Genomic DNA, 15,731 nt, shown 5'->3' with positions numbered 1-15,731 from the left:
GATTTTCCCTTTTGACACTCTGTCTCTCTCTGTTTCTCTCTCCCTGTACGTGTCTGATCTGTTGGCCTTTTTCCTCATAGCTATGTATATATATATATATATCGCCCAAAAACAAAGCTCGCATCTGGATTTGTTTCACTCGCAATTCTATTTTCACAGCAGCAGGTGAGCTTAAAAGGAGGGCAGCGTGTTGTTATTGACGTCGCCTATTGAAACGGTCATGACCAAGGTGATACCTAATAATATCGGCACAGGTGTCTGTGTGTGTGGAACCACGGCTTATTATGGCCTTACAGGTATTTAAAATTGCAAGTTTTGTGTCTTTCTCACTCATGGTGAAGAACATCCATATTGATCCAACTTGACATTTATCAGTGTGTCTGTGTTGCAGACAAAAGATCTCTTTGGGTTCTGGCCTCCGCTTTGGTCCTCGTAGAAGGAGCAAGGTGTTGTGGAGGTGAAGAGGGAGAGTTTGCTATTGTTAGTGGCTTTCTTGGCTGTCTTCTACCACTGCTTTGGCTAAGATCCAGGGGGCCCGTAGGTGCAAATTGGGCCACTGTGTCAATGCCTTTGGGTAAACACAGCAGCTGACTAGGACCATGCACAAAGCCATGCAGAGGAGAAGGAGGCTTGGCTTTCCTTTCATTATTAGCCTCCCTGCTCTTCAGTGTGCACACTCATTGCACTGCCTGCCAAAATCCCATGTAGTTTATACTAGCATGTGGCCAGGTTGTTTGTCTGCCAAGTCTTCAATCACGCACTGAGCGTAATCATATGCTTGTAAGAGGGAGCTACCAGCAGAAGAGGAAGGAAGAAGGAAGAAAAGGCTCCTGGCTGCTGCCCCGGAAACGTCACATTACACTAAAAGCAATGTGTTCACAGCTCAGCTTCCAATATTTCCTTTCTACATTCAGGGCTGTACATTGTCCAAAGCTGCTCACTTTCTGATTCAGTCATCCCAAGAAACCATTGTGCCTAAATGTTGTGGTAGTGTACACACACCTTCATATAGAAAAGAAAAACATTATTCCCACTAGCATGAGCAGAGTCCTGTTGGTATTATAGTGATTCGTTGACACAGTATATTGGAGAGCAGAGGTATGTAGATGTAAATGAAGATAATCTGATTTTATTTTATTTTAGATAAACTCTCTTTTGCTCAGACTTTTGCTCTGTGCTCAGAGCCTAGATGTCTGCGCTTTTCTGGATTAAAAAAAGTTCTGAACATTTCTCAAATATGTGACACACATTTGTTGGTATATTTTACAAAAAGTAAAATTGAAAAGCTAAACAAATAGAGAGATGATTTATCACATTGTCGTATACGAGGGGTTGAAATAAAAAGCAGGCGTCACTGTCAATACAGCATACACCAAAAAAGAAATACCTCAGACTTCACTTCATTTCTTCATTTCATAGTTTGTCATAATAATTTCAGATGACAAAAACACATCAGGCTCTTGCCTGTAACTGATGTGGTTAATAGACAATCACACTGTGAATAGTACTATGGACCATGTCAACTGCAGTCAGTAATTTCAAAAGCCATGTTAGTAAATGATTCAAAGAGTGGCACGGAAATTGAATTATTAACAGCAGTGACTACAGTGAATGTAGGTTATTAAGAACTATATGTTGTAGCTTGAGGAGGTTGTCTTGTTACTCCATTGTTCGGTGTCCTTCCGTGTGATGGAGATGTAGCGTAGGTTTCCTTTGCCCTATTTGACGACAGAAATATAATCTTGCTTTGCATCATTAATCTTAAGCAGATACGGAGTGTGGATCTCTATGTCTGAAATGTACACAATGTGTGTCAGACTGAAAGGCTCTTTTCTAACAAACATCAGCATATTAATGCTGAACATGGTTTAATAATGTTTGTGGCAGATTTGGGATTCCCCACCCCACAGCAGAGCCATCCTTGATTAGCCAGCCATCTGGTCAAACAAAGACATCTCAGGTTTTCCTGCTCTAAATAAATGTGATGAGAAAACCTGAGGAAGCGCCACGCTTTCAGCACAGGTTGAATGAGTGGTCAGATCATTTGTTTGAAAAAATATAGTAGGAGCAACGTTAACTAAATGGATGAGGTCACATAATTGGAACAAAGTCTATGCATTTTGGATGCAGCGCTGTTCTCAGTTGATCGCTCGTGCTTTGAAACCGACATTAAGTGCTTCACTTTACATGGGTGAGCAGACATATGAAAATGTGAAGGCAAATTAGATCATCAAATAGAACTTCTTGTGCTTTATGGTGGTAACACGGTTGAAAAACATTGTTTAAAGTTTTTGGTTGAAACAATAATGGCCTATAGGCTAGCTGTGGACCATAGGACTATGAAAACATCTGCTCTCCTTTAAATCTGTCATTGGAAACGTTGTACCTCTTTGCGTTTATTGGCTTTACTGTTCTCACTATGTGCTATTGGGGCTGTTGTATTACATTCAGTACGGTCTGTTTGCTCTGTTATCTATATCGTATTCCCTGCTGCTTCTGCAACAACCCAATTTCCCCATGAGAATCATTACAGTTTTATCTAATTTGATCATATATAGTGGACTTCTGTGATGTCTGTTTATGGACTAGACTGCAGCATAGAGTAGTATTAAGCAAGCATTTAAGTTGATTCTGTATCTTGAGGCCATGAACAATTTAAATATCTAGTTTGCTTAAGCAAAATTATTTACATTTCAAATATAAAATCCTTACGTAGTATTACATGATCTGTGTTTGTAGACTTGGGTACGTAGGCTATATGTGTTCCAATATCAATGATTGACCCCCTGATTGATGAAATGAAACGAATTTGATAGATCAAACACCCCTGACCTCCATAATAAAAACCAGTAGGCCTAAGACTTGAGATCAGCTTGAGATTTTATTTTTCTTGTTTATAGTTAGGCTACAGCTTTTTGTCGTCATATTAATGGGTTGAGCTCTGTTTTGATTGGCCTGTCAGGTGAAGCTAGCATAGCATAGCATGTACCAGTGCATATGGATGGTTAACGCAGTGTTCAGGGCCCATTTGCAAATATAGAACACCTAGACTTTTTGATGTTTGTCACGATGAACAGAGCTTACAATTAGCTTCCATGTCATGCCAACATCACCATGGCACATGACAATCACTTGTCACTGGTCACATACATTGACAGCGTTGAGTTTAAAAAATGTGTTCGTAATTACAAACCAAAAATAACCAATGATAGGATAGGATAGTTCTGGTTGATAATAGTCACATGATGACTGCTTGTCTTCCACAGCTATGGTAGTGGTAGTGAAATGACACTCTGAAGGTTTGTTATCCTAAGTTTTGGTTCAATGGTTCCCCTCACTAACCATGAGTTTGGTATGGTTTGGCTGTTCTTTTAAAGTTTTTGGGTGTTTGTGCTCTCTTTTGAGAGTCCAGTAGAGATGTAGTGGCTTGTCGGCCCCTGGAGATGAGCTCCAGATGCGTGACGAGCTGCACCCAGCCTGGGGTCCCTGGGGGGTACTGGTCTGTCAGAGGTGGAATGCCCCTGCACACTTAACGTTAGCTGAGAGGAAACAGATACCTCTGGCTCTAAACAGAGAAATCGCTCCCTATCGATTAGACTCTACAGAAAGCTGTGAATTGCGCTTATGGTTTGAACATTTGATACTTCAGATTCAGAGAGATAGTCACAACACTAACTTCTCTGATGGAGGATACCCTGAGAATAACGGGATTTCTTGCCCTCCCATACCCGTCTGCCCCACCAGCAATATGCCAGACAAAGAAGTAATTTACCCATCTGACCGCAGGCGTTGTGACCTCTGTCATTTCATATGTAATTAGATGTGACGTGTCTTAACAGTAGTGAAGGTTTTTTTGTTGATTGGGAATACATCAAGTTCCCAGCGCTGTCAATGTAATGAGAATATATATAAAAGCCTATCAGGTCTGTGTGATGTCTCCAGCTGCCATTAGCATGGGGGTGAAGTGGCTGCTTGCTCTTTGAACGATGTGAGATATGCAAGGTATTTTTAGCCAAAGCTTTTAACCCAGAAGAAACGGCTAATAGCTGCTTTGACCTGAATGCAGCACTATAGCTTCTTGCTCAAAGCGGTGTTGATTACAAGGGGCCCCAAAATGTGGTTTTATTATACAATTCTTTTAGCCTTAATGTACCGCAAGGATGTGTATTTGTGAATTGAGTGTGCTTTGCATATTGGAGACAATTTAATAGCTGTTACCATACACTTCACAGAGCAAAACAAATAGCTTCAAATCAAATTATCAGTGAGGGAGCACTGCAGGGGCCTCATGCAAGTCTGTGCCTAGTTTAGTTGGAAAATCTGGTCTCGGAGGTCTCTAGTTTCTCATGGACCTGAAACACTACAAGAAAGGGTTAACTCACAGAGTACTGTATGTGGTGGCACAGATGTGATTCACTAAAATGTTTGCTCTGCCTGTGAAAGGGTCTTTGAACCAATGAGTGTGAACTTCTGGCCACACCAACCTATAAACTTTGCATTTGTGTGAGGCAGGCGAAAGGGGCCAGCTAGTGTAATGGGGGATGGGGCCTCTGCCTGTGGAATGTGGTGTCTTGGTGAAAGGGCTGGAGTTGAACAAATGCAGTCAGTTTATTTGGCAAACCAGACTTGCTGGTCACCAACAGACTTGTTTACCCAGGAAATAAATATGCAGATCCACCCTTTTCTTTCTTTTACTGTTTCCTTTTACTGTGTTTCCATCACCGTTTTACATGAGCATTTAGAAGTATCGCAAAAACGCTAAAATTCGGGGAAAAAACTGTAATTTCTCAAAAAAGTTTTTACGATTGCTTGAGGTGGTTTTTGCCTTTCTCGAGAAAGGGTAAATGCGACAAATAACTTCTGACGTAGCGAACTTGGAACTCACGTCTGATCAGCTGTTTCCAGTGTCGGCGTCTTGCCGGATATTCCCATAACGTGCGGAGACATGGCTGGTAACAACTTGCCTGCTTGAAACGCATTCCTGAGGACCTCTCTCCATTTTTCTAAGATCCATGGTCCTCAAGTCTGTGTGGCTGGTTTTGTTTCTGGTTTGTAACCCATACCATCTTGTTTATTACAGCCATGTGTAACGTCAGCTACTGACGTAACTACGCTTGCCGCAGCCTGGTTTATTCACTCTAAACCAGCTGATGGAAACGCACATATTTCTTATTTCCTTTTTTTTTTCATATTTACTTTTTATTTCTTCTTTTTTGCGTCATTTCAAAGGTCTGCTTAACGTTTGCATGACAATTGAAACATGGCTAGTCTCTCTCTCTCTCTCTCTGGGTGTGAAACTGGACGAGGTAAAAATGTGTGATGATTGGAGTGTAGGTTTTTCTTCTGCATGAGTCAGTCTGCCTGCCTATTTTCATTCTGTTTTTCTATCTGTGACCCCCCCCCCCCCCTCTTTTTTCCTCTGTTTCTCTTTTTCAGCTTTGTAATTGGAGTGATTAATGGAGGGAGGGGTGGTCTTGCCCGGAGGCCTGTTTTTCAGTGGCCTTTTTAGAGGTGCAGCGCTGGGGAGGCTGGGGCAGGTAGCAACACGTTCCGCCCCTGGACGTTTAGCCCCTTGTCCCTGCCACTTTGTCTGTTCCCTCAAAAGCCAGAAATCTCTTCCATCTACAAACATGACCGGACACTGAGAGTCAGGAACGCCCTCGGGCCCTGTTCTCTGCTGCCAGCCTGCTCTCATGTGACATGTGACCGTTTTTATGCTATAATAATTCTTAATGAGAGCAGAGAATCAGTAGTGTATCTGTTCGTAAGTAGGAACTATACCTTATGTTCCCAAGTGGCAGTGAGATTTACTTCCTCCTTGTCTCACATGGAATCACGATTAGCCAGAGCCTTTGTTGGTGGTAACGTATGGGCAGCTCACCATAAGATCCTTTACATTAGTTAGCAGATAAAGGACGTCATCCGCTCAGCCCGACTCCCAACACACCCTCCCCTCACCCATTACCCATCTCCCCCCCCCCCCCCCCCCCCGTCACCCATTACCCATTACCCATTACCCATCACCCCCTCCCCACAGCAAGAGGCAGTATAAATGATTCCCGGAGTCCTGCTGGGGGATCAAGGCCCCAATTATTTGATTTGGATTACAGATGGCTGCCCCCCACAATGCTCGTTTTTATTGACATGCTGTGAGGAAGCAGACTCGCTTTCTTTGAGAGCATGAAGGCGCCTTCGCAGATGGACTTAAACTGAAGGCATCAGGGCTCTTGTTCTCCAGTAGATGAGGAAACAGGCTTAGTACTGTTTATGTAATCTACTTTAATCACTGAACCAGTTCTCTTCACAAATACGTGTACAAAGCAAGTACCTATAGAGTTGTCTTTATATCTATCTCAGGTCACTACAGTACATTTTGGAAAAAAAAGAGGAACCTGCACCCGGAGTAGTTTTGATGGCTTCATATGTACAGAACAAGCAGGGTTAACTACTCCTCTCTGACTTCTTCCCATTCATCACTATTGTTGGCTGCGTTCCAGACTTTCTGCTGGAGGCCTTGATTGTGATTAAATTACCGCCGCTTTGTCTGTTTTAAAGATTTCCCTCTCTGAACTGTTTTGACAGGCAGCAATTTGGCTAAAAATGATTAGTCCGGGAATGAGATGTTGAGAGTACCTGTGGGATGAGAGGGGCTCTCCTGTTATTGTGAGCTCCTTTTTACTGGTGTACAGGAATGTTTGTGAATGTCACTAAAGTCGCCCTCCCTCCTGTGTCTATTCTGGCAGAGTTCAAGCTGAGAGCACAGTTACATTTTGTTACCCCTGTCCGAGGTTGCTATAGGGATTTTCCTTGTATGTGCATGTATTTTGTTTTCATAGAGGATACGTGTGGCTGTTTACGCTGGGTTTTTTTTCTTTGTAGATAACTGCAGTTTAATGAGGGTTACCCATGGAAACCTTCAGTGCGTTACTCAAAGTTAAGGTGTCTTATTGGAGGTGAAGGGGTTAGGTCACCATGGGAGCTGCGATCCTGCCTACATCTCAGTTTCCCTGGCGTGGCGGTTGATGACTGAGGATGATGAGTATTGACGTTTGCTGTGAGATTGCATCCGGAGGGGGCTGGGGACTTCCCTGTGTTTGCACATCCAGGGCTATTGATTTGGGCCTCCTGTTCAATGGCTGTGGCCCAGGGGACTTGGTCTGCAGCGTGGAGCTGTGAAGGGGGAACCACGACAGTAGCTCGCTAAAAGGGCTCAAATATGGCAGGGACACGTGCTTCTCTTCATTAGGTCTTGTTTAGTTTGCAGGATTATACTGGCAGGGTGCAAAACAACAACTGTTTTCAGGTCTACTCCACATTCCACATGAGCCATGGTGCCACTTGTTTTTTCTGCTACCCCACCAGCCAGAGTCACCCAGCCTGTTATCTATAGTGTGAAAACGTCATAGGTTGTACACTGCATTTACAGTATGCAACTGGCTGCTGACCTTTTTCAAAGCATGTGTGGACCTTTACCTGATCCATTTTTCCCCCTGCTTTTATGTTCTGATGATTCTCAGTGTGAGTCTAACACTATTAGTCCCTTAGCTCAATGGCAGCTATTTGAGCCTACTTGGAGTGAAGGCAAATCACATGATTAAGAACAAGCCTCTTCATCTAATAACCGCTCCACTATCAAATTGGAGAAGTGCTGTCAACATCCTGAGCAATCAATGCCATCCATCCCCCACTCTGCAAGCAGCAGCCATTAACCCTTCTTGTTCCGGCATGCCTGGCCTCACTAAAATGGTGGCTCTACTCCAGACATCCTTCTGTAATGGCTGCGTAGAAATACCCCCAAGCTATGCATCGACGACGTGTGTTGTGTAGTTTGTCCGATGCAGATGGAGGGATATGCAAAGAATGTCAACTTGTTGCAGACCGAAGGTTGGCCATTGTAATGTGTGACAATGATGTAGCAGGAAAACACAATTGAATGAGTGGATTTCACTCCGGTGCACTCAAAATCAGGTGTTTTAGGGAAGGGTGCTACAAAGAAATATACAATTAGCCAAATCTTCCCATTCTGAAAAATGGTCCATCATTGAACTGCACACACTCATTTAGAATAAAACTGGAGGGTCACTTATAAAGGAAAACTTGTGAATATTAAGTGGTGACCACCTATGCACCCTACATGAAACTCAGAGGATCCCCATTCAAAAACCATTTTTAACATTTTTAGGTACAGAGGTACTTTGTGTGTGTTTTACTCCAGCTACAGCTCACTTCTGGTCATTGACCTTATGCTCAGGGTTTTTCCTGCATAGAGAAATTTTTGGCGCCCCCCAAAAAGATGTTAGCGAGCGCCAAAGGAAAATCACCAGCGCCAAAATGATCGGAACTGAAAAAAACAACAACCTTTCAAATCTTCTCTGAATGTGTTTTAATAGCCATTTATCAAACGACTTTTGAGCAAGCAGAACATAAACTTAAATACGACGTCTTGACTTCCGGCAGTCACCTCTCCTCTTATCCACAGCCGCTGTATTTTACACATGCAGCTGGCGCCGGATTTATAAACCAGCTGCTGCATTGGTTTGACTGCGCCTGAATGCTCTGCTACGAAGCTATCGCTAATGGTAGAGATGACTTCCTGTTATTTCTCACAATAATAATAATAAAAGCCGTTTGTGCTTCAAGTGTACCAGTATTCAACGATACTGTCACTTTTACAATTTAGTCTTTGGCGTACCGGCACCGGGACTCTCCTCTGCCCCTCTCCAGATCAGGTTCTACTATGTGACGCTCACCTGTTCCCGTTCTCTCCTGCCTGCCAATCTCTGCAGGGAGATTGGGTAACTTTCAAGCAGCCTTATGCGTTAGTTGCTCGTCAAAGTCACTTTTCCTGAACCGACCAATCACAGCCAGGAGGAGGCGGAACATTAAAAAAAGGTTGAGGCGCTACAGCAAACTCTAGAAATGTTGAACACGTTGTTCTGTATGCACAGTTTTTATTACTGACAAGTTACTAATTTGCATAAATAAATCAGAGACTGACCACCATGTAGAGCATTTTTCTTGCACAATCATTTTTTTTGTCCAACTGGAATTATTATCATAGGCTACTAATGGTAAGCTATAATAGCCTGTACTATTATCTGAAATGATAATGAATACACAAACATTAGCACTAATCAAACCTTAACCACAGTGGTTAGGCTAATATTAGAAATTAAATTTAAATTGTTGTATTTGTGAAACAGCTGAACTACTAAACTATCTGTAGATAGATTATCCAAATAAATTGTAACCTGTAAATATATTATTATGCTAAAATTATACTTTCTATTTAATGTTATGATATTTATTAATACACAATTATACCTTTATTACTCCATGTTGTGGATATATTTTGTTTATCAAATGGCCAGAAATAAGAAGAAAATGTATACATTTCGGTCGTAAGTTAACCTAATGCCTTTAATTTAAGTGCACCGATCATGCTTACTGTCGTGCGAAGTCACCCCCCAAAGGCCCATTCTGAGCCAGGAAAAACCCTGTATGATTATCCCTGATTTGGCGCTGCGCCAGTATGTCACGTATGGCCATGATGTGATTAGGCCACCCACTGCCTGGCCAGTAAACCCGCTAACAGCATGAGAGAGAGAGAGAGAGAGAGAGAGACCGGAAACATGCTGCTGCTTAAACGTATCCTACACTCAGCACGTAGGCGACGCACAGGCATGTTTAATGCTTTATTTGAATATTATCATTTCATTTGACCTAACTGAATAGTAGTTTGGCAAATAGACAAATAAACCCTCAAATGTCTATCTATGAAATGGGGGGGATAACAAGGTACCTACAATGCACGTAATGGTACATAAACATAAAACTGCAAGCTGTGAACAATTAATTTCAAACAAATGTAAATTATCTCAGACAAGCCAAACCATGAGTGTAGCCAGGGTGTGGGAATTTCTTTTTTTTTTTTAAGAACTCATCTCTGGGTGGAGCGCTGGACCTGATGAAGGGGCTGAGGTGACTGATCATAAGGAGTGGTCCCAAAGCATCAGTATCCACTCTAACTTGACATAAAGCAACGTAGTGTTAACATTCCTCAGCTGACCAAGTTCCCAATTCAAGAGCCAACATGTCTATTCATGGTTAACGGCTCCCATGTTCCAATTGTTGTGCTTTTTTGAACCAGCTAGTGAAGCGGGCAGGTTTTCTACAGTTGCCACTATGCTTATTTGCATCATGATGAGTGACAGCAGGATTTGCACTCCTACACCCAATCACAAGGAATCATTGGCAGCGATCCAATCGCAGTCCCATTGTTTTTGAGACCAAAAGTTTAATATTAATCAGCCTCCCATCAGCCACACCGTGCCGACATGTCTTTGTTGCACTCATCTTCTTAGTTGTTGTGTGTTGCTCTGGTTAAATAATTGATAATAACCTTTTTAAGTGTGTTCTTGTTTCATACATTATGCTCACATAGCAGTTGGTTTTATCTTTAATGTCATCTGCCCTTTTCATCATACCAGTCTTTCAGCCTTGCCTTTCACTCTACACTTCACTGCAGTTGAAGAGGACGAACTGACAGTCCTTGTTCAGTACAAGACTGTACTCCGCTGTTAAGTCATGGTGTTGCTACAGTAGTCAGTTGTCAGTTTGTCGGATAAAAATTGGACGGGGAAATTGCAACAGATGGTTGCTGGGAGACTAATCTATCACAGTCTGTGAACTTTTATTCTAGATTACACTGTAGTAAAGCAATTTGATTCAGTGGAACCAACGTGATCTTAACATTTTACTGTGATTTAAAAAAAATTATAATACATTTCTTCATCTCCCGCCCCTATGTACAAACAGCAGCATTTTAAAGTAACATCTCAGATTTGCTATAATACACCCACGTAGCATCATGTGACTTTTGGCTTAGCCTTGTTGAACGGATTTTTGTCCCGGTAACTGCAATGACTGCACCATGAAGAAAAGCATGAGCAGTTTTTACACTAAAACAACTGAAAACACACATGTAGTGATCTAGTGGCCGCGACATACACAGTACAAGTGTAGGCTATAAGTGTTATGTGCACGGTACAAAATATTTTAACAAAAATACTAAATCAAAAACTCTGTCAGCAGCATCATGTTTCTGGTTTGCAATCAGAGAGCCAAACGTGAGCGTTTCTAAAGTCCTCTGTTTGTGCCCGTCCACACTAAAACACTCTCCGGAGTTTTAAAACGAAAAACGGGGTTGGCAGCGTTTTCAAACTTCTCCATTTTAGGTTCTCATTTTCGCCATTTTAGTCTGGATGGGAAGTGCAAAGGTAACGCAGTGGTGTGGATGGGGCCTCAGAAGATGCGGTTAAAGGAGACGAGAGGATGGAGCAGGACGCCAACATCTCTGTGACACTGTTAAAGCTGACTGAACAGTGGTGTTCTGGAAGGAATGAGTTTTTGTGTGTGTGTGTGTGTGTGTGTGTGTGTGTGTGTGTAGCTGTGCATATGGTTTCTGTGTAAACACATTTGTGTTCACCTATCAAATGCAAGGCCAGTAACCCAGCAGCCGCTGCCTGCTCTTTTGTAGTTACATCTGATTCTGGTGAGCTAGTAGTACTGTTGTTGCATATATGCTATATATAAAATTAGATTTTAATGGATTTAAAGGGTTTGAGTTTATGGTTTTCGTAGCTGATACACATAGTTTTATACTATTATTAATTCTACACATAGGAGTTGAATTGTTGTGAGATTAGTCGAGTACATTTGCTAACAAGGAGAATGATGGTGTTTCCCATGTAGTTTTGTGGCTCCTTGTACACAGTGTCAACATGTGGGCCATTGAATAGGGAACATCCAGTGTGTATAAGAGGTGCCAAATGCAATTTTTTTTTTCATGCAAGAGCAAGCATGTGAGATTATACTCAGTTGCAATCTGAATTATCTTCTGCTATAATCATTTATAATGGTTAAAGGTTAACATAGGTGGTCGAATTGTGTGCAAAGGTCTATAAGGACTCCAAATGTACCATACTGTATATGTACCTCCACATGATGATCCTGTTGCAATCTCTGCTACATACTATAGATAATGTAAATTGACAGCGTACAAATGTATTTTTGATAAGGAATGAGCTGTGCTTGTACACAAGATATCTACTGAGAATCCAGTGAGATAAAATAATAGTTTTTTTGAAAATGGACATAACTTTTTAAAGAGAGCTCAATCTGCCGATATGTCTTGATGTGATATGATTTATAACATTTGACTTCAAATATTAGTTTCTCCATGCTGGAAATGTAGCTTTTTGGAACACAATTTTTCATGCTAGTTGTGAGAAGGCAAATAACATTTTTCACATGTATCAATGTCGTCAATATGCAAGTTAATTTCCACCCTTATAAGGTTACTGTTTTGGAGAGTTTTTGTTTTTTAATGTGTAACAGGGTGGTAGCTGACCTTAATAGTAGATATCTAATTTTCTGTCAAACTCCACCCTTAAACATACCTTTTGCAGCGGGTTTGCAGGTTGATGGTTGATGAGTATTTGTTTAAGGAGCATGAATGTTGACAAGCATTACACGTACAGAGAGTGAGAGGGCGAAAATGACTGACTCTCAGGGGCCTTGACAACCTTTGCCCCGCTGGATCTCGTTTCAGGCCTTGTAATTGCCACTGACCAATGGGCTCCCGTTTGAAACTAGACCCTGGGCTGCAGCTATTAACATCCCCCTCCAAACGGATCTTGTTTTGATTCCTGATGCTTTTATAGGTTTTGTCTTTAGGAGACATTCCTGGTCGGCACATACCGTGCACCCCTTTCTGCCCCTATTTTCCTTCCTTCCCCTCTTGTGGGGCCATTGCCCCCCTCCCTGCACTCGCAAACATACACACGGCCATGATCAGCCTTTGCACATGTGTGTATGTGTGTGTGTGTGTGTGTGCGCGCTAGGGCTACTGACCAGCCCACTCTCCCCTGGCCCCTCCTGACAGCCAGTTACACTCCATGAACTTGGCCACCCGTCACAGCTGCGTTAAGATTGAAGGATGGGGGGCCCTTGTATCCAGCTGGGTCGGAAGACATAGGTGGGGGCAGGGCAGGCCCAGATGCAGATGGTTTAGGTCAAATGGAGATGTTTGAGGATGAAGGGGGAGGGGGACACAGGAGCTCAGGGCGCAATAACTCCAGAGGTTACTCCTCCAACCCCTGGAAAAATGCACTCTTGGAGTTTGAGTATATATTAGTCTTAATGTGTTTGTGTTGAATTTATGTTGGCAGTAGTTGTAAATAGCTTAAAGTATACTTTTTTTATCCCAACATGAACTTTTTGATCTATTCAGGGTCAAACTGATGGGATCTAGGTAAAATCATCAAATTAACACATTTTAAAAAATGTTGGAGGTCAAAGTCCATTCTTAAGGGTTACAAATTTGCAGCTCCATTAGCGGTGGAATCAGGCAACGACCATGGTTCAGTTCCGGCCAGGGACCTTGTTGCATGACACACGCTTTTTCTGTCTCTCTGCCCATGTTTCCTATCTATCTCTACTGTCACAATCAAATGAAGGTAAAACGGCAAAAGAAAAATCTTAATTATAGATAATCATGTTACTTTTGAAAGACTCATAGTTAATGATGTGAGACGACTACAGACTGGATCCCCTCTTAACTTGTTTGTAACCACTTTCTGTTTGTTTACTGACTTTATCCGTCTTTTCTCTCTTGTCTGTTGTAGAATGGGAGTGCCGGCTGGGCAGATGAGGCCGACAGTAGCAGAGGAAGAGGAGAGGCGTCCAGAGACTTTGCTAAGGTAAGCATTTGTAGAGTGTGATCACCGGATGGCTTCAGTTGGTTCAGCCATTAAACAACCAAGTCAACAAAAAGGAAATTGTTGCACTGATTACATATTAATAGGGCTGTCCCCGAATAACGATTTACAAAGTCGAATCAGAATTGTCAAGTCTTGCCTATAGTCGAATGATAGTCGAATCACGTGTTTGTGTGGTGGCGATTGTGAGTGGCGGGGATAGGTAGGCCTACACACGGTAGCTCCACTTTAATCTTTAGAAGCTGCAGAGCTGCAGTCTCTATTAGTCACTGTAACTGTACATTTCCAGCTAAACTGAGGCCTATTGTTGACCTTTTTGTCTCTGCTGACCTGCCACTCACCGGTCTTGTGCCCGAGTCTTCCGTGCGTGCCGTGTGGCCGACAGCGGCATGCACGTCGCGGTTCCTCGTCTATTTCAAGTGCTATTTAAAAACATTCTTTGTGTGGTTCATCAATGGTGATAAATGATCCAAATGTCCCACGAGGTGCGGACAACTGGGCACAACTCCGGTGAAGCTCCACACACAAACCAGGAAAACAAACTAAGAAGAACAGTGACATGAAATTTGAAACTCTGAAAAAATGTTTGCGCAATATCATAAAAAAAGAGCGTGGCAGTTCTGAAGAAGGAAAACAAAACAATGTTTGCAGAGATTTTATTTTTTTAACACAAGCCTGTAGAACTTAGTTTTCAATCTTGCAAAAATTTTTTGTAACATTTTGAGTTCTCAAACACTTAGTTTCAAACTTTCAGAACTTTATTTTCAGTTTTGAAACATGGCAGGATATTTATCCCATAGGGGTCAGCCCCACATATTAACATTAATTCTTATGAAAGTGAAACTAGTGGAAATTGTAAATAGGTTAACCTTTTGAACATGAGCATAATCACGCATTCTTTTGGGGGGATTGTGTCCTCCCCCAATATAAAGTAGAAAATAATTATGTTAAATATGTCCCCCTTTTATGAACCCTGTCAACGGCCTAAAACACGAAAGCTGAGCAATGTACTGCTGTGGATAGGGGATAGCAGAAAAAAGTATTTTAGTCACTTAAAAAAGGCCTGGGAAAAAAGTCAGTGTTGTTCATATTTAGAATATTTTCACAGATTTATCTTGCCGTCAGGCAACCTTTTCTGACGGGGGAATTGAACCTGTGTTCTCTTCAAAGCCACCAGACTCCTTTGACAAAAACAGCAAGTCTACCTCGCAGAAGACAGGAGTTGCTGGTCTTCTGCTGCCTCGATTGGTTAGTTCCCACATTAGTTTGGATCCCAGCTAACCCTTTAAAACACCAAAGTCACATAACATAAACAAACTAACCGATCAAGGCAGTGGTAGACCAGCACCTCCTCTGTTTGGTGATGTAAGATTATTGTGTTTGTCAAAGGAGTCTGGTGGCTTTGAAGGGAGCATAGCTGGATATAATGGCCTCAGTTCCCTGTCGGACAGGACTGCATGTACACTGTTCGTAATACACTTATTATATAGCTAGCTAAACAGCATGATGAAATAAAACTAGTAATACAAGCAAGATTTTCAATGTATAAAATTAAAATGCGGTCAGTAATTGTTCTTCTGGTATAATAATGATATCTGGTTACAATGCAGGCAGCACAGGGAGACAGGGAGAGGCAGGGAGAAAGCAGTGGCCAGACAGGGACATCTGGAGATACAAATGATCAGGTGAGATATTGGAATGCAAGACTAAACAGCTTGATAACATTTGTTTCAGTCTAGGCCTACATGTCAGAAGTAAATAAAACTACTAGTAACAGCAGAATATTGAAATTAAAATTATCATCAAGGTCACTCAAGATGACATCTGCACAATTAACGAGCCCTAACAGCAGCTCTACTTCCAGTGATAATTTAACATGCTAAATGGGTCGAATGCGTACAACAGTGGCAGTCACACAGCAACGGCTACAGCTGACTGTTACATGCTACA

The 15,731-nt window shown here is 42.0% G+C and overlaps 1 protein-coding gene across 4 annotated transcripts in view; it reads left to right on the top strand.

Annotated features, from left to right (window-relative positions):
• The window catches only part of LOC123959459 (AT-rich interactive domain-containing protein 3B-like), a 50,409-nt gene that overhangs the window by 12,262 nt on the left and 22,416 nt on the right, over positions 1-15,731 (top strand). For 2 of the 4 annotated variants that reach the window (XM_046033530.1, XM_046033529.1), the window contains exons 3-4: positions 13,689-13,763; positions 15,392-15,466. In XM_046033530.1, the coding sequence (XP_045889486.1) occupies positions 13,689-13,763; positions 15,392-15,466 (150 nt within the window). The remainder of the gene's footprint in view (positions 1-13,688; positions 13,764-15,391; positions 15,467-15,731) is intronic. The other 2 variants (XM_046033532.1, XM_046033531.1) reach the window with 1 other exon arrangement.

Source organism: Micropterus dolomieu, linkage group LG20, assembly GCF_021292245.1.
Source record: "Micropterus dolomieu isolate WLL.071019.BEF.003 ecotype Adirondacks linkage group LG20, ASM2129224v1, whole genome shotgun sequence".
NCBI lineage: Eukaryota > Metazoa > Chordata > Actinopteri > Centrarchiformes > Centrarchidae > Micropterus > Micropterus dolomieu.
The sequence above is the reverse complement of the archived record's forward strand: the minus strand, read 5'-3'. Positions and strand labels throughout refer to the sequence as shown.